At 40.6% G+C, this 20,013-nt stretch overlaps 1 protein-coding gene and 1 long non-coding RNA gene across 2 annotated transcripts in view; one reads left to right on the forward strand and one right to left on the reverse strand.

Annotated features, from left to right (window-relative positions):
- Nucleotides 1–11,895, reverse strand: part of CCDC93 (coiled-coil domain containing 93) — a 60,841-nt gene extending 48,946 nt beyond the window's left edge. Inside the window, exon 1 of the mRNA XM_065070394.1 lies at nt 11,673–11,895. Within this exon, the coding sequence (XP_064926466.1) occupies nt 11,673–11,681 (9 nt within the window). The 5' untranslated portion in view covers nt 11,682–11,895. The remainder of the gene's footprint in view (nt 1–11,672) is intronic.
- LOC110360666 (uncharacterized) lies at nt 811–18,518 on the forward strand. Its single transcript, XR_010473980.1, has 3 exons — nt 811–4,085; nt 14,171–14,304; nt 15,182–18,518. It is a non-coding gene; the product is annotated as an uncharacterized LOC110360666 (long non-coding RNA).
- The last annotated feature ends 1,495 nt before the right edge of the window (nt 18,519–20,013 follow it).

The raw sequence follows: 20,013 nt of genomic DNA on the forward strand, positions 1-20,013 counted from the left end.
TTTACTGCTTACAACCGAGAATCAACTTCAGTGGGGGCTCTTGCTTTTAGAATCACATATCTGCAATCCAGTCTTGCCAAAGGTCTAATGTCATGTACCAGAAAGGGAAAAGTCTTCTTTGGCAGAATTACGTGTTCCGGACAAGATTATTTCCTTTTCCGTGTGTCGCAGAGTGATACCATTGCCATTATCTTTTGCATCTAATGTCAGTCACATGGCAGCTGGATTTGTTAACAGCCATGGCTGCATGTTCTAGCTCTATATTGCAGATCCTGCTTTGTTCCAGTCATATAGGTAACACCAGCAGTCAGTGCTACTTGCTTTTTTACCTTCACAAGTGCTATCACAAAGGAATCAACTGACTTGAGCTGAAGCTGTTTTGTTGCTAATTAAAGGATGGGACATTTTAAAAAGAAACCTCCTCTTGAATTTGGCTTCATCAGTGTCAACTAAACAGTGAACATTAAAAATTCAGTCTCCACAAATAATGTAATCAACTTAGATCAGGTGATTAATATATCTAAATCACATATTAATATAAAGGTTTTTCTATCTGCTTTTTTTGGCTTTTGTGCCTTTGGAGAGTTTTTTTTCCCAGCAACCACAAAATGAATAAAACCTTTCTTGTTTGTTTCTTAATTAAAACAGAGACTTCCACGTAATCTCTTGAATCCAGGAGTTGGGCTTTAAATAAACATTGAATATTGCAAGGCCCATAATAAAAACAGGGAGAACTGGCAATGCGTTATTACATGGCTTCTCATCCTTTATGCAGGGCCACTTAGGACAAAGATTTACCTCTAAGATTGTTAGTATTTTTCTTATCAGTCAACTCAAAAGCAGCAGTTTGGCTGACTCCAGTGACTATGTTGGATTTTTTTTATAGTTCAAGGCTAATGAGTTCTTTTTGTTGTAGAATTCTCCTAGCACTTCCTCCACTGTCTCCAGTAGCTCATATTCTTTTGAGTTTGAAAGGCTGGAATAAGTTTGGAGGTGTACTGCACATCCCTAAAGCATTGCCCTCTTATCAGCAGTGATGCCTTCCAGAAAGGCATGGGAAGATGGGAAAGGGTGCCTTGTAACTTCCATGATGTTTGAAATTAGGCATAAGTTCCTACAGATACACAAACACCTGGGCTATGCCAGAGGCTGTCCTGTCTAGATGGTTTGGAATGGCTATTAAAATCATAGAATGGCTGTTAAAATCCATGTGGAGCAGAGATGAGCCAATCCAGTAGCTGCTTCCGGGCGGCAATCAAGTTGCCACCATTAGTTCAGGAACTATAACTTTCACAGAGAGAATAATTAACCTTTTAACTTGACTATTGTTCTACTGAGCTTAAAGTCACCTCTCTGTCTTCATCTCTTCTGGCTGGACTCCCTTCCAGCTCCCTTTCTACTGCAGATTTAAAGAAAAATCTCACAATGCATTTTATTTTTTGTCAGTCTGTGCTTCCCGAGCTGGCTGCCTTGTAGTCAAGGCAGGGGGGTTGGACTAGATGACCTATAAAGGTCCTTTCCAACGCGAACTATTCTATGATTCTATGATACTTCTCTCTATGATTCTATGATACTTCTCTCTTTTTATAGCAGAAAAGATCCTGCAATTCTTTTATCTAGAAAGTAGGATGAAATGAGCTGCATATGCTGTATCAGAATATCACATCGGGATTCACCCGCCTTTATGTCTGGAGGTATATATGAAGTGGAGCAGCGCGCTTCACAATCACTCAGAGAAAACAGATCTATGCTGATCTGCAAAAGAGAGAAAAACCCAGTCTGCTTTCAGTAATACATAATGAACTGGAGGTGCCCAAGTCAGATGGCAAGCAGTGGTTCTTGTGACATGCAATAAGTTAGAAATACCAGTGATTACCCATGAACTTGCAGCAGAGGCAAAATTTTCAATGATAAGCCAGTTCTGAAGAGATTCTGAAAGTCTGCCTGAATATATGCTGAGTGCTTGTGTGAAAGAGTGGGTGTTCATAGAGGAGAAACCAAAGATTGGAGTCAGAACAGTTACTTAAAACACTTTATGGAGAAATAAAGCACAAAGTCCCCCACATCTCTGGCCTTAGGCATTGGTCAGCTCTAGAGAAACCTCTTTCCAAAGTGTTTTACTAAACTCTTTCAGTTTAGGGGTATTTTATTTCCTGTCTCACACAGAGATTTTTCAGGTGACCTGGGCTTTAGTATGACTGTTAATATATTCTCTCCACCAGAACATGCTCCAATGCTAACAGGTAACCAAATACTGGATAATACTTTTTAATACAAATCTGGTTGTCCCAAGGGATATTGTTCTACTTGGGAACTGGCATGAATTATCTTCTGAAGGTTTTTCACTGAGTTCCATAGAAAATTAACTCAATTTATAAGGCAAAATAAGATTTTTCTCACTGTCAAGTCTGCACTGAACAGAGTATCTTAAAATCAAACTACATTTTTTCTGCCATGTAGTTCATAACTTAGTTTTGATAGCAATAGATATTCTGAGATCGGGACTGAACTGCCATTTTATTGCTAAAGCATAAGGGGACACAGGCTGTATCTTGCTTTTTCTACAGCTGTATTGATTATCAAGCCTTTTAGTAATGAAAAAAAAAATCAGAAAAGAAAGGACACAGTAGGCGTTGCCAAGTGGAAATGGTTAATACTAGAGAAGTAACCTGCTTCTGACAAGAGTCTGTCTCTGACACTGCAGGGAAAAACTAAACTATTTGTAATACATGTATCTAACTGTGTAATATCATAATTTATCTTTGAAGGCCATCAAATTAACTAAACAAACAAAATATTTAGGTTAATCTTGAAATACCACTTTAGTGTGCACAGTAGTTTTACTGACAGTCTCCTCCAAAGCCTACTGACATCACAGTAAAATTTTCTGTTGTTTTATACTAAGTCAGGACAAATAATTAAGTTACTGAGTCAAAGCTGGCTAAGTGTACATAGAAAGTGCTAGAAAATGCCTTGCTTTTACAGACCTCCTATCTGTAACTGCACCCATCAGTGGTAGAATGTTTTCTTCTTTTAACGTATTTTGCATGATCAAACTCTATTATTTGAAGCCATACTCATTATATATAGCCCTGGTTTTTGCTGGACACAACCTATCACCCATTCTGAGTGTCCTTTCTTTGTTAAATGCAGTGAAAATACCAGTAAACAGCAAACAGACTGGAAGAAACTACCTGACACACTGAATGACCAGAGCTGATGATCCATCTGGTCTGGTCCTCTCTGCCTAATAAACTGCTGGTGCTTCCATTGCACAGAATGAGAGAGGCTATAATTACTGATTACTTCTCAAGCTGTTCTTCTAGGTTCCTTTAAGCCAGATGGAAAAGATGGGATTTTCCAGGATCTGCTTGAAGGAACACATGGCAATAGTTCTGGGAGAAGGAACATGAGGATGGCTTGCTCTCTAGAGTAGCAGTGGGAGGAAGATGCAGAAGAGGAACCGTGCACAAAGAACCATGGCGTTATTTAGGCTGGTGTTGCTGGAGCCTTCTCAAGATGTGATGGTGATGAAACACTCCCTTGGGCACGTATAAACACGCAAAGGAGAGCATCAAGCAGCAATCTCTACTAGGGCCCGGGTTTGCTTCTGATTTAATGTGTCCATTTAAACACTTGTTATAATTTAGTAGGAACTCAGCATCTTCTGGTCTGTTAGAAGAACTCCTGACAATGGTAGTGGTAGCATAGTGTCCCCTGGGGCACAAGCCTTACGGGCAAATATTTCCCTCCTGGCCTTCACGGTACGTTAAAACATGGAAGAGTTAGAAGCTTTACAGCAATCAAGACCTGTGCACACCACAGATGTTTCCCGGGTGTGCGGTACAGGTTCCGTTCCCGAGCAGCAGATGGCAGTGAAGTTAAACAAATGGAAAAAAAAAAATATATATATACATATATATGTATAGAGAGAGAGAGAGAAAGAGAGAGAGAGAGAGAGAGAGAGAGGGGAGAAGTGTTTTGCCTGCTGGCTGGTGTTCCTGCAGCAAGCTCATCGAGCTCCGTGCATATTCAGACAGTGCAAGGTTCATTTCCAGTGCACAGATCACCCGTGGCACAGTCAGGTAACAGAAAATATTAATTCATCCATAACTGGTTATAATTCAAGTCACGTTTATTTTGTGATGTTTTTAAGTCACAGAAACTGTAGAATAGATAGATTCTGCTATCATTTTTTTTTCCCTACATCCGTATTTAAAACCTATGCATATCTGAACAGATGAGGACGAAGCTCAGTTTCAAGTGAGTAAACTTTTATTCTTTATTACATATCTTGTGCTACTTTTGAAAGAATGAAGACATATCACCATGGGCTGCTTTAGAACTTTTATAATGTCAGTTTCTTTACTGCCTAAAAAGCTGTGTGAAAGGGTTAATAAGAGATCAGGTTAAAACCACAAGAACAAGGAGATGGGGAGTGAACTTTTACAGTCCTGTATTACACTTTAAGTTAATCTCACTTTTGGTGGAAGGATGGGAGAGGGAGACGTTTGTTTTCTACTTTCCAGCAGGCAAATGATGGAGATATCAGTATAGATATTTGATTGCAACTTTTAAGTTCCTTGCCTAAAGTGAAAAAGGGATGAAAAGATATTAGGGATGTCTACTTAATGTCACTAATATCTTAGTTCCACAGCTGTGTCACGGGGTTTGTGATTTCCAATCAGATGCTAGACCATCAAATACACACTATCTATTTCCCTTATTTACTGCTCAGTGCTTGAACCACCTGAGGAAACCCAGCACGACTCTCCCTCCATCACATGCCAAAGTAATTGCTCAATCCTGTATGACTGTGCAAGCACTTGAACGCTGCCCTGCATATGGCACTCAAGGCCCAGATCTTTATTTCAAAACCCACTCAAGACGTTAAGAAGCTCAGGCTGAAGTCCTCAGCTATTAAGAGTGCTGAGCTGAATGTCCATACCATGAGAGCAGGAGGAACCTTCCTCTTTTGAAGCACTAACGCTCTGCAACACCGACATGGACCCTGCAGCCCCGTTACTGAGGGGCATCGAGCCGGTGGGACTGTGTGGGGATGAGAGGCCTTCAGGAGTTTAATTGCCCTGACTGTAGCATGTGTAACAACATCGTTTCTTTTAAAACTTATATTTACACGTACTACAGTCTGAATATGCTTTTATTCTTCCAGTTATATTAGAATTTTTGGTTAAAGAATGTGCATGACACCCTAGCTGACGTATTTATAACAAGCGAGGGCACAAGTTTCAGTCACTTGTGGAGAAGCAGCCCCTCTTAATCTGTCAATCAGCCCATGCACAAAATGCACAGAGCATCAATTGCTTTTTAGGTTATTTACTGTGACTTATGTATCTGCCAATAAATCTAAAATACAGGTCAAAGCATATGTAGCTTGAGTAAATCCATAAATGTAGCAGAAAAGCTTCACTAACTACCTCAGATTGCCAAAGCTGAGGTCATTTCCTTGTTGTGAAAAATACTGAGATCCATAAATTATTTTTATCACCTCCGAGGCAATGCAGTTTCCCACAGATGCTGAAAGTATGATATGTTTTTAATTTAATATCAGAACACCACTTTTACACAGCTCTTAAAATATGGGGTCCAAGATTCTGCTTGTGCTTTAAGGACCCAGTTCAGCAACATATTAAAACAGATGCTTCAGGTCCTGACATTAAACACGTGCCAAAGTGCTTTGCTGCATAGTTGTAGATTGCTGAATTGGAGCCTAAAGGCTAAATCTTTTTCCCATGAAACTCAGAATTTACCTTCCATTTTCCTTCAAGGAAAACAAGGCATATATTCAAACATGATTTAAATAAACATTAAAAATATTTAAAGATATTTGTCTTTCAGAGATCACTGGATGAACGATAGTTCTGGAGGTAAACCTTGGACAAAAGTTGATGTAACATTTTTTTCAACAGTTTAACTGGTGTTTCATTAAAAGATTTAGTTCACATGGTTTCCACAAAGAAAATAAAAATATCTTGAACATGTAAAGGCCATAAGCAGGAATGGTGAACATCCTATAGAGAACTTTGGAGAAAACACCACTGAATTAACTTACAGTACATTTGTTAAACATGAGCAGCTCTAATAATGACATTTCATTTAACAATGCCCTTTGTCTTTTCAGTTCATCAGTTACCTATTTCAGTAATGAACTGCAGTCATACCATTCTGATTTTCTCCTAATGTAAAGGCTGAGATCACTTCACTTGCAGTGGAGCGTGATGCTATTATTCTGTTTGTGGCTTAGGAAAAAAAGCTATAGCATATATGACAATTGTAATTGGCTAAAAAATATTAAGGTTGGTTATTTTTAATAAAATAAAAGAAAGAAACGGTTGAAAATGCTCAGCATATCTATTTCATGAGCAGAGCAGTAAGTATTCAGCTGGGAAAAAAGATGAGCCACGCATTAAACGTTATTTTAATTTTTTATCAACGGTCTATGCATAGAACTTAACAGCAACATTTTCAGTTAGGATGAATAATCTCAGTCACAAAAATAAAATGGAGTTGCCTGCACTATTTAAGGAGGATTTTCTAAAGAACTAGAGGAAGTCAGATTAAGTGGGTAATATCCCACTTTGCACTATGTAAACACAAGACAGATAAAAAATATCATAGGTCTACTTGAAATGATCCATAAGTCTCACAGGGGGTAATGGAGCCTATTTCCACTCATTTGCCTATCTCTTTTCAGGCTTTCTTAAATTTCAAAAGCTTTTCCATTGTCTTTCTAGCTGCAAGAAAGACATTTTAACCAGGCTGCTGTTTTCACTTTTCTACTCACACCGTGATCCATTCAAAATATTTTCAGAGCTTACCAAAAGCATTTAATTAGCAGAGAGTAGTGTCCAGCACTTCATAATCTTTCCCCAGATGAACCAAATGTGCACAATTTACAATAGATCTTCGGAAAACCGCTTTTTACCGTGTGCTGCATCTATAGATCTCTCTCAATTACCCACAGTAAATTTAGGCATTGTACAAGAGCAAATTTTACAGTCCATGAAGAGATGAAGTGAAATCTAGATGAAATTCATTGTGACAGATTCTCAGTTAGTGCCCTGATGTGTCTGTATTACAGAAGATAGACATTCTATTAGCATGGAAGCTCCCATAATGGACTGTGAATCATTTCAGGTAATAGAGATGCCAACTGGAATGACTGAAAAGCACTATTGAATTCCATTAGAGCTCTTTGTTTTTAAATCAGTCATTTCTTTGTGAATATCCAACTATATACTTCTTGACCCTAGCTGAGAGTAATAATTGTGAACTAATATTACAAAACATTAATCTGAGTTACTGTTCAATTAATGTTTCTGTTTGAGGGTTATTTTTATGCTGCAAATGTGAAGGAGACTGTGGCTTGTATTACAAATATGTATTTGGACTTCAGCTAGTACAGAATGCAATTTCTAGCTATAGTTCTGTCTCCACTGTTTTTAGTCTCATCTCATTAGCTGTAAAAAGGCTCAGGTATTGGCTTTTCTTTTTCCAAAGTCATCCTACCAGAATAAAATAACTATAATCAACAAATCTATAAAGATAAACATTTTTATAAGGGATGCCGCAAATAGTCTTTTTTCATTTAGGTGCTTGGTTAATTATCAGCAAAATAACTAACACCATATCCTGTTACCCAAACAGCCCCACCTTATCTATCAATCATGTATGATTTATCAGACTTGATAATTGCTTGGATAATTAACAGAGAATTTAGGTGTACTCAGTGTGCTGAAACCTCAGAAATGCCTGCATAATTGCCATTTGTGTAGTAGATGAAGTTAATGAATAATTCTTTTTCACATAAATATGAAGGCTGGATTGCAGGCAGCGCGTATTTCCTCACCCCTTGCCATTAATGCAGATATCATGTCATACAAGTGCTACGGCGTTGTCACATGTTAACTATATGTGTATAGCTAAAGTAATCAAAATACATCTCTATAAAAATAAGAGAGAAATCTTTCCCTTTGTTTGTAAGAACTGGGTGCTTCTTTCATGAGGAGGTGGAGAAGGAAGACTGAAGGAAAATTAGTCTACTCAGAACAGCGGCAACCAGATTTGAATCTCTGTAATATTCTCACATAAATCCTTTGGGAAGACTTTTAAAAGAGTAGGCTCTATATCTTCTGTCTACGATCATCTATTTTCACATCAGAATGAGCAACATTATCCTTATATGCTGGAGTATCTGTGTCTACAGCTTGAAAATGAGACTCTCCTTAATGTTGTAATGACAGGTGTAAGATTAACTTTGTTAGGTGTCTAGCCACTCATGCAAACTAAATTAAATTAATGGAACAAATTTCTCTCATAATTAAGATAAAAATTCATGTCAGCTGTAACCTTGCTGTACACTAATTATATACAAATGATTTATCATCTGCTTCGCCCAGAATATTAATCCTCAACTCATTGATAACTGCAGCCAGTGTTAAGAGATGAGAGTTGATTAACTATGACAGATTGGGCGACCACGGTACCAAGTGCCTGAACAATCAGTGAAACCAATAATATTCAAATAGCACTTCTTATTTAAAAATGCATTCCCATGGAAACAGATGCATGTTTAATGAGGGATACGGAGATTATTTCAATAACGACTGATATTGGAACAGTGGGCAGAACTAATCAATAATAATTAAGCCCTTAGCTTGGTTAAGATATGGTTCTATAAAGCAGGTTATTTACACATTAGAGAGATACTAGTTTGGGCCATGTTACATACAATGTTTCCATGCGTTGCTGTTACTTATTTATTTTTCCAGCTGCAGAAGGTATACCATACTTTATGGATGTTAAAAAAACAATAATCTAGTTTTGGCTCCCATCAGCTCCAATAAAAAGAAGAAGAAACTGATGCTGCCAACAGTTCTTTGAAGGTCCAAATGAAAACTCCTGTGATAATCATGCTTTGGGAAATTTATTCATGAAAATGTTATTCTACCAAAAAACCAAACAACAACAACCCAGCCAATACAAACAAAACCCAACAACTCTTGAAGCATCCTCTGTTAAACAGGACACACTTCGATCTCTTAGAATGTGATATTATACTTTTACTTGAAATAAAAATTATTAAAATTAACATGTAAAACCTTTAAGAAAGGGCTTGAGGGTTTTTTTTAGTATTAATTCTGTCTCCCTAGGACATCTTTTTTATACTAATTGCTCATTGAGACTCCAAGAATCCCTGTCAGAATGAAGAAAAACCCCATTCTTGTACCTGGGCATTAATAAGGCACAATCAGCAAGCTGGATGAACTAAGTAATGTTGCTGTAAATTAATTATTTTCCTCAATAGTTGGTGTGTCTGAAGCTGAGTTATGTGTGGAAAGGGAACCTAATTGCTAGTATAAAACTGAAAGCAATTACGAAGTTAACACAGAGCGTGAACCTGTTGTTTGCACAGGTAGGCTGGGACGAGCCACGTGCAATACTGCCTGTTTGGGGGGTTACAACCTGGTTTTTGGTGGATGTATAAATGGCAAAGAGAGCTGGAGGGAGGTTCCCAGGTCTGCCCTCTAACCAGGCATTGCAGTCTCAACTCAAGCTTTCCTATTGACCAAAGCACTGCAATTCTGACATAAAAGACTGAAATCCAATACATTGGCTCCTATCCTATGGCTGCTTAGTGACTGGATTTATAGAGAGATGACCCTTCTCCATTTGCTAATTCTTAGTTTGAGGACACCTATTCCTTTGGAACTGGAATGGCTTACTTCACATAGGCTACACTGATCTTATGTTTTAAATGTGAGTTTGAGCCTCTTCTTGAGTTCACATGTTCCTTAACATCCCCTCAGCACCTGGCTGAACACGGGTGCTCCTATACAGGCAGCTCCAAAGCTTGGCTTGGGTGAAGACTTGAGCTCCCACTAGTGACTGCAGAGCCAGCTGGGTGCCAGCTCAGGGCAGAGATGGCGTGAGCAGGTTTGTCAACGCTTCGCAGTGACATTGCAGGCTGGTATTGAGCAGACAAACCAGGCTGCCCTCTAGAAAGGCTCAGCATTACACACAGCCTGAGCTGCAGCTGCCCAGAGAAAAAGAACCACCAGAGCCCAGTGTGAGTTTTGACATGTGGACGACAGATCAGGGGCTGCTTGCTACTTGCCACTATAGATTCAGCCTCTCAAAAAATATTTGAATTACTAGCCTAGGAAGTGAATATTCTATTTCACGATAATGGTTCTTTTCAGCCCTCAGTCCCACGAGAGACATTTTTTTTACTTTTTTTTTTTTTACCATTTGTCTTCTGTTCTTCAAAAGAAACTAAAGACCCACTTAAATGAAAGAGAAAATATGAACTTTATGGGAAATAAAGAATTCAGACATTCTTCCTCTACATTTCTAGCTATTTCAGGGCTAATTGCCTTTGAATTTGTAAATGCAGATAATGAGAAGAATCATACGTATATGGAACTGAAGAGAATATGTGCAGAGTGAGTCAAGTACTTGATATCCAATTTAACTTGGGGGTTGGATATCAACTTTAAATAAGCAAAAAGCCTGTAAGTTTTTTTCATCCTCTTATCCTTAGGGGATACAAATCTGCTATGAACTTAATCAACTACAGTACATCACTGATCCTTTATACACCAGTGCTAATGGCTGAACAGAGATGTGCCAGCAGCACTGCAGGTCTGACGTGGCGACCAGATATCACCCAACATATTTCTATCAAAACCAAGGGTGCAAATGTTTTTGTGTAAACTGCCGTTCAGGTCTTTAGGATCACTATATAGAAGCAAACATAAGTAGCAATAACATTATAATGAGAGCATAAAAGAAGTTCCTCATGTAAAATAACTTTTCTGAGCAATTTTATGTGTGGTATGACAGGCGAACCTTCACCTACCAATGCCAACAACGTCTGGTAAGTAAGTGAGCTAAACCATGTCCACACCAAACTGGTGCACCAGTGGACTGCACCAAAGCAAGTGTGTGACAGCCAAAGCAGAGGAGGCTCTGCTGCAATTTTCAGAAGCACCTTTCCAGCAAAACCAGTAGCAGTTCCCATCAATACCATGATCCCATTCAGCACTTTGGCCTTACCGCAAGTAGGATTATGTAGCTGCTCTGGTGGTTGGAATATGTTGTAACTACTGTTCCTCTTTTTCCTTTTTTATTTTAATTTCTTCTTTCTTCAAATAAAGACATCCAGGTATGAAAATAGCTACCTGTCTTTCTAAAGCATATAGGAGTTAATGGACCAATTTCAAGGTAAATGCCCGTGTGGAAGCAGTGGCACTCTTTGCTTAGGAAAAGAAGTGAACTAAAAAGAAAGGTGCACGAGTCAGAGAGAAGGGATGCAGTCATTTAGCACATCTTTTCTAGCAGAAACTCAGCATGGACATTTGGCAGTGAGAGTTTCTAAATCCAGCCTGCTGGAAATGGCTAAAATGGGTCTATATTGATTAGTGCTACTTTGGCTAACTGCTCAAGGTAGGAATTAGGAATACACTGGTAGCCCCCGCTGCTACCAGTTAGACCTATAGCTGATAGACCTAAATTTGCTTATACTAACACACAAAAGGAAATACAGCACCTTTGATAGAGTTCCTCCAGTTTAACAGGCACAAGGGGAGGCAGATGCCAAAAATGGATAGCGTTCTTATCGTAAGTCTCTTTTGCACAATTGATCTTACCTCGAGCATCTTCTGCCCTCTCCCCTCCGAGTAAGAGGTAAGAAGTGAGATTATGTGCTGCCATCTGACTTCCCCAGCAGTAACACTTCATTCCGTTGATCAGGCTCTGCAAACAATGCAATTATTTCAGAGGAGAGTGCACTGAGCCCTAGTTTTGCTACTTCCACTTATTACTGAGGAACATCAAACTACCCAGCCATTTTCCTGCAGCCATCTTTAAAAAAGGCAATGATCTCAATGTGCTGCTCACCTAATGAGGGCTGTGTGTGACAGAGTCGTAGATACATTTTCTCACTAGCCTAATGAGCAAAGTGACAGACAGTGAAACGGTTCACACTTGAGTAATTTTCTAGTCATCAGCAACTGCTGTGTTCATGGTAGCAGAAGCCAGAGAAGGGACAGAGAGATATACAATAAATACACACTGGCTCCATGGGCCAGAATAAGTTATCACTAGGATATAGGTCTTGGTGCAATCTCCCTTAGGAAATCTAAAAAGAAAGAGTCAATTTAAGGCATCTCTAGCAGTGCATTCAATTAAAATTAAATTTAAAACATAGGATCAGCTGTTGGGCTGTTAGGCCACCTGCCCAAAGGACAAAAAAAATTAGAGATGTAACGAACCTTATCTCCTGATGTCTGCAAGCTGCTTGCAAATGACTGAATAGTATCAGCTTCTTACTACTGTCCGTTCTGCACAAAGTCCAGTTTTCCCTCTTTACCTCTCACCCTAAAAAGAAGGCAACTAGCAGCAGAAAGCTCATTATCCATATTGACAGCAAGGGTTTGCATGAAAAATGCTGTCCTTCTTACATTTTTAACATACTGGCAACTTCTTCCAGTGAAATCATTATTTCTCAAGGGAACTTTACTATGAGCTGAGGCTTGGTACATTCACTGGCACGGGCTCCAGGATTCATACCATGGGGAACAACCAAAAGCTCTGCAGGGCTCTGCAGTTCTCCAGGCAACATGTTACTGCACCCCAGCACCCCCTGACAGGGGTAGGAGCAGAGCAGAGACACGGCCCAGGTGCAAGGCAGGGAGCCCTTCCCAAAGATGGGTAAAGCAACTGGTCCAGGGAGAAGCATTTCACCTGACAATGGTGGAGTCTGGGTCTTGAAGAAATGACGCACTGAACTTCCTTATCCCTTCTTGATCCCTCACCTTGGGTATTGCAGTTTTTACCAATGACAAAATGCCTGCCTGCCTCCCTTCCTCCTACTTTCAGATGAAGAGAGGAGACACTTGGATGCTGCTGGGAGACATAAAGCAGCAGCTGCATAGTCCCCTGACCCTCTGTCAACTGACCTGACTCTCTAAGCAGAAGGGACATTAGGAAATGAAAAGTCTTGTGGTTCTTCACCTGAATCCTTCTGCTGTGGCCCCTCTAGCCATGTGCAGGAGCCAACAGATGGATAAAGAGACAAGCCCTGTTAGCTTTTTAAGCTGTGCTGGAATCAGTTCATGGAGAGCCGTGGCCATGCTTTAGAGGTGCAGCAATTTGGTATGGCAGAGCTCCAGCTGCCCTTCCAGACCTGCAATCTCCTTTGCTGCTGCAGCACAGCTCTTCATGGAACCTTCTTTGAGCAGCTCTGTGGGAGCTAGATGATGCTTAAAGTGCCTAAACTCACCTCCTGCTGCTCAATGGGGCTGCTGAGGCAAGTATTACACATGGGCTGGAGGGTGTGTCAAAATACCTCCCAATGATCACGTTAGCAACAGATGAGGCCTTGTGCAATCAAATCCTATCCTACAAGAGCAGTCAGTGGGTAGAGCACACATCGCAGTCTGTTCCACTGATGACAGAGCAGATCTCTGGCAGAGCTTTTGCCGAGTGTTAATTAGCTAATTCTCACGATCACTCTGTAGGTAATTTCTGCCCCAGCTTTGCAGGCTGGTGGGGAAGGGAAGGACTTGCAGGAGTTCCCAGAGGCACCGATGCAGTTAGCCAGGAACCAAACTTCTGGACTCTGGTCCTCAACTCTGGCTGCTCAACTCAAGCCTATTTACTCAAGCTCACTATGAGCTTGAGTGAACTGTTGTTTCCTTTGACATTTCTCCTTGTGTGTATGAAAGCATTTCCTTTGGCTCGTGACAGAAGCGGTTCAGGAGGTGACTGGGCTGAGTCAGGCGCTTCTGTTCTCCTACCGTGTCTGCTACTGCTTCCCGACATGACCTAAGGCAAGACATTTAAACTCATTGCAACACACGTGTCATGTTGGAAGAGCCCAAAATTGCTTCTCAAATGTTGTTATGTCAGCGCAATGCAATTCAGGGCTGTTCTTGCTTGCTCCTGGCTGGCTCTGGACCTGGGTGCTTCATGTGTGGGATGTGGTCAAGGGATGCCCAACTTTGGCCAGAAGTAGAGTGAAGCTCAGTGGAGGACAAAGCCTAGACTCTACTTCTGGCCAAAGTTGGGCATCCCTTGACCACACCCCACACATGAAGCAGCCACACACAATCTGTGCAGGGTCTGTTTTCTTCTTTTTAAACAGACAGAAGTGTGCAGTCAGAGTAAATCTGAACAACTCCGGGTGTGTCTTCGTTTGAGCTGCCTGACAGAGAGGCCTGCAGACTGCACCGCTGCCGCACAACTGGTGCGGCATGTGGGCTTAATTTACAGCTGGAGGTAAGACAATAAACACTGAGTTTTTCTATTATAAAAGGCATAAGGGAATTAGGTGCTTACTTCTCCTTGACTTTCACTGGGGCTCAGCATTCAATTCCTTTAGGCTGTTTTAAAGATCTCTGTCTAGAAAAAGAAACTGGCTTTTATGGGCGCAGCACAAACATTAAACTACTTTGAATAACTCTCCATGTGGAACTGCTCATGTGCAATAAAAACGGCAGTGTTTTCTGGTATAAATAATAATTCATTTCTTGAAAACATAAATAATTCACTTCTTGAGTTATTTGAGCTCAAGGGATAAACTGTTAAATCTATATTTAGTATCTGTCTCAAAGTCCTGCCTGACTTTCGGAAGTACTGCACGCTTTTCAGCTGGGAGAACTTGTGCATCAGACCCCTTGGATAAAAGTGCTTAAATTTGGACTGACATGCTTACATTTAAAAACTTCACCCAACACTTAAGAGTAATCTGCAAAGAAAACTGAAAAATAGTTTAAAAGTGTTCTGAGTATTTTAAAAAACTACACAGTGGAAGGCATTCCAGATGGAAATATGTTTTAACTCGTTTTTCATAAATCATAGAATCAAATCATAGAGTAGTTTGGGTGGGAAGGGACCTTCAAAGCTCATCCAGTCCAACCCCTGCCATGAGCAGGGGTATTGTCACCCAGATCAGGTTGCTCAGAGCCCCATCCAGCCTGGCCTTGAATGTCTCCAGGGATGGGGCATCGACCACCTCTCTGGACAAAAGGCCATTGCAAAGTGGGATCCAAGGTTGAGCAAGAGGCTGGGGAGGTATGAGAGGTGTGGTTGTATAGAATCATAGAATCAAATCCAATGTCCTCCTTATTGTAAAATTCTATCTTGTTCATCACAGATACCCTGGAACGTGACAGGAGATGGGGCACCAGGACCAGAGAGTGCCCACGGTGCAGAGTTGCTGGAGAGATGTATCACCCTCGTGGTGGGAGATGGGAGATGACAGCACAGTGTGTGACCCTCGCTATCAACATACAACTCTGCATACCAGTAATCCAGCTTCAGCCCAAGTGATTTGAATGCCCTGAACCATTCTGAGTGTCTGCATTAGAAGTTTGCCCCAGTCTAAATGCAGTGCAGCGTTTTTAGATGGGCCTTAGTGAAGCTCTTTGGCTCCCTGTGTGTAGATGGGCACACAGAATCTGCCAAAAAAATGTTCAGCCAACAAGGGAGTGTCAAGAGGATTTTATACAGGTAAAAACAGATTTGAAGGAACTCAGTGGTTAAGTCAATGTTCATTTTACTTTGTAGTTCCCCTTAACTGATCTTCTAGGTGAGCCAAAACCCTCAAGATAAGACATGTGTGCAAAAGATATAAACCTGCGAAATGGTGGACAAATAGCTTCTCCTCCTATAGTAAAATGAAGCAGCAGCTACTTGTGAAAAGAATCCATGTGCCAAATCTGTAAATATGCTCTACCTCTTTTTATGCTGCTGCTATAATTAATGTAAGAACCTTTAAAATTCCTATCAGATACTTACACTTGTTATAGCAACATATTTAATTCCAGAGCTACATCTTTTAGCAGATTCTTTTACTTCATTCAAATTACTAATCATTTAGATTCTCTCTGAAAGTCTTTCCTCCCTTGCTCCCCATGCATGCTTAACCTAATTAACTATAAATGAGAAAAAATGCTGTTCACATAAAAAGAAAATGTTAACCTATAAATTATCCAGTGCTCCCTCCTGAGGCTGGCAACGCCTCTTGCAGAAATGCTCAAATGTTGGTGCAGTATTCTTGGCTTCCTATCCAGATTCTGCCACCCAAAATCATTTACTACAACACATTACTCTGCCATTTTGTACATCTGGCAACATTTGCTGATACTAAGTCCTCTCTCGTGCTTTCAAGATTACACGGAGGAGGATTTCCAGGATGATTAATTGGAGAGAGAAAATCATTCCTTTACATTTCAAGGAACATTTGCAGAAGACTAATGGTCATTTATGGAAATATGGCCTCTTTATACCCATTAATGTCTTCCAGTGCTCCCTGTGGGTCACAAAATCAACCATTCATTTGTGTTTCTTTGCTGCCGTCATCCCAAGTCCTCTCAGTTGTCGTCATCAGCTGAAAATCTGCTTTTCGATGACCAGACTAAAAGGCCACTCAGGTCTGTGGGACTGAGCCATCTAAGGGACAGAGTCCTTGCTCTATATGTTTCTTCTCAAAATCCACTTTTTTTCCAGAGGTTCTCAACTGCACTTTGCCAAATTCAACACGTGCCCAAGAACCAGGTCACACCACAGGCACCACCAGTGATGCTGGGACCCATGTGAAGACTGGCACTAGGCACTTCTGGGCACTTCTGCCACTGCAGGACTTTCTGTCAGTGTTCTGAGGCCACTAATAGGCCTTAATGGCTGAGGGATTAGTACAACACAGTATGTTGACCCATTCTTTTCTCCTTTTGCCAATTAACGTAGACAGTGCCCGGGCAACAGCCCCTTACTGGGACATTTGTGTACACTCTTTCTTGGAACTGGCATTTAACCAGCTCTTGTTTTCCTTTACTACCAGTCCCATTGCACTGCTCAACCTTTACCCCATGCTGCTGTCTATGAGCTCCAAAACAGCTGTGTGTTAAACTGGGAAGGACAAGGTGCTTACAAATGAGCTCGGATGTTTGGGTTATCACATGTTAATAGAAATTTTTTTCCTCATCTTATCCTTATTTTTTCTCACTTTGATTTAACAGAAGATTTTTTGAAAGTACATGTATGTTGAATAAAAGGCATAGTGTTATCAAACTGTCTACACATAAGTTGTATTATGTTTGATAATACTATCCATGTAATGAACCTGCTGTCAGTAACTGAGTTCTCAGTTGTTCCACATCTGTATGACAGGGTGTTTCTCTGTGGTGACCTGAAAACGAGGAAGATCATTCTATGACCTGAAGCAGACGCCAGTGCTGTCATCTCTGCTCCCCACCAAGGGTTGTAGCCACATCCCTTGATATCTCCCATATCCTGAGTTCAGACAACACGAGGAAGCTGATGATGGTTCAGACAATGTCCAAGTCATTCACAGGACGCTGGTCCCAAGCATGTGTGGAGCTGCCACCTTCTAGTGGAGACAGCTGATTCCAAAACAACCTCTCTTCCCAGAGAGCTCTACCTCCAGAGAGGTTTTGGCTGGAGGGCAGGAATTATTCTTTGAGCGCTGGCAGTCAGCCGACACCATTGTCAGCTATGGATTGACATCTGTGGTTTGTTACGGTTTCATTTGCTATCCATATAACTTGTCCTAGGTATTTTATGAAGCACAAAATAACAAGACTAGGAGGTTTTGCCCTTCTTTGTTATCAGAAGACACCTGCCCAACCATAGAAGAAAATGAAGAGGCAGAAAGGAGAAATGGGGACAACACTGATAAAACCAGGGAGGAATGCTATCTCAAAACACAGTAAGTTAAAGAGACAAAATGCTTATCTGTCCATCCCCAGTTTCCTAAAACTTCCCCCATTTCAATAGTGCTTGGTCACAAGCTGAGATGGGCCCTCCAGCTGTGGGGGTACAGCCTCACACCAAAACAGGACAGAGAAGTACAATCTACTCGCCATTCCTGAACACAGCAAAAAGAAATGGAGAGAGAAAAACTCAGGAACAAACTACTGGCATTTTGCTGTAGCTTTCTGGATAGCAAGATCATCAAGACATGGATTTAACACACATGTGTGCATTGTGCACTTCAAGAAATACTGTTGCCATTGCACAAGTTAGTTGAAGTTATTTTAAGCACACAAGTCTGCTAAAATGCCATTATTAAAGACATATATAAAGTTGAGGAGAAGATAATGTCATCCAATCTTTTCTTACCTTAACTTTGCTTCAGGATGAGGCAAATACAGAGCTTTAGCAGAAAATGCAAAAGCCATTCTATGCACATTTACTCAGGTTTTTACCTTAATTTTCCCACAGGAAACCTCACACTCTTTTCCATGGTCACTCAAATGACAAAGCAGGACCATCCCGCCCTGCAAACATCCCCTCATCAAACCCACCCACCCCATTCTCTCCCCACAACCTCCCTCACTGCGAACACCTCTATTTTGTGTTCCTGTATCCATGTCCCCACTCCCATTTCCCTGCCCAGACACCGGACATGTTCCCATAGCCCCCCACCCATGGAGCACCAGCCAGTCCTGAACTTCTCCATGAACCCCAATGGCCACACAAATCCTCTCCGCTTACCTTCTCTTTCGCTGCCGAGAGCACCTTATATCAATGGGTATGCAGGAATACAACCACTAAGAATTTTAGTTAATTGGTGCTAATTACAGTTCACTGTAATAAGGGGTGCATTCCCAGGGGGGAGGTAGGGCTGAAGGAGGGAGAAAGATAATTCAGTGCGCTCTCAACTCTGTACACACACTTAGCTGAGCAGGGTTAATAAGAGTATCAGGCTGGTTCCCAAGCACGCGAGAGGTAAATAGAAACCATTTTTCATGTTTTATCCTGCAGAGTACAGTTCTACCATGGCCCGTTTTACAAGTCAGGTAAATGAGTCATAGAAAAAGCAAGTAGCTTGGCCGAGGCTTTGCAGTAAGACATTGGCAACACAGAGCACGGGTGTAAGTACTTTCCGGGCCACTTGATCCTCATGAAAATAAAATTTTGTTTCATATTTATTATTATTATTGCTGTGTAATAGCTACCCCCATCTCCAGCACCAGAAATTATAGGCCAAGCTGTGGCACAGCTGCAGAATTGAATTTTAATTAATGAATCCTTAATCCCTGATTAGGGGAACACAGCAAGAAGAAACTGAGAGAAAATAAACTTCTGTCAGAAACAAGAATATTATTTGTGAGGCTAACATCCTGCATCAACTTACAATCAATAAGATTCAGTAGGCAGCAGTGGAGAAATATTAGAAAGTCTATTAGAAAACACTTAGGTGAATGTTGTATTCCAACCTTTGAAATCCAAGCTGTGCTTTAAGATTGTAACTATCTTTTTTCTCCAGGACAAAAAAACCCTAAAAATTGAAAGGCGGGACTATTAAGCAAGGATAAAGGTTGAGTCATAAGCAAATGTCATGTTATAGATTTACCTACCAACAAGAAGCCAGCAGGGTTCGGGTCAGAGGTTAATGAAAGACATCCAAAGGTCGTTCGGTGATTATGTGAGAGCATGAATTTAATAGGGCACAGGGACGACAGCCACTGACAGAAGATTTATACCAGAGGTGATGACACCGCCACGAATACTGCTGATAAAAAGAGCCCCAATATCGGGCTGAACAGAATGATGAATGGCGCACACGTCTACTCACACTTCTCATTATAAGCTCCTTCACTCATGGTGGCACTTAGCAGCATTTATTTACTGTGGTTTGATGGTACTGAGCAGAAGCACAGTATATCTAATACTTTAAATGTAGACTTGCCATATAAAAATGAAACAAGAGATAAGATTAGACCATTGAATAATCGCCCAGCTTTCCTGCAGAGATTATATTCACTAGTGCTAACATTATTTTTTCCCTAATGTTCTAGTGTATGAGCAGCTCAAGTGAATTAATTTTCTAAGGCAGAAGGTCAAAGGAAAATAACTGATAAGTGTTGTGTCTGCTATAGAATATCACTTTACAATATTCTCGCCTCCTCATTTGTCAGATAGAGAATAAGAGATAATATAATAAAGGTATATAAACATATT

Source organism: Columba livia, chromosome 7, assembly GCF_036013475.1.
Source record: "Columba livia isolate bColLiv1 breed racing homer chromosome 7, bColLiv1.pat.W.v2, whole genome shotgun sequence".
Lineage (NCBI taxonomy): Eukaryota > Metazoa > Chordata > Aves > Columbiformes > Columbidae > Columba > Columba livia.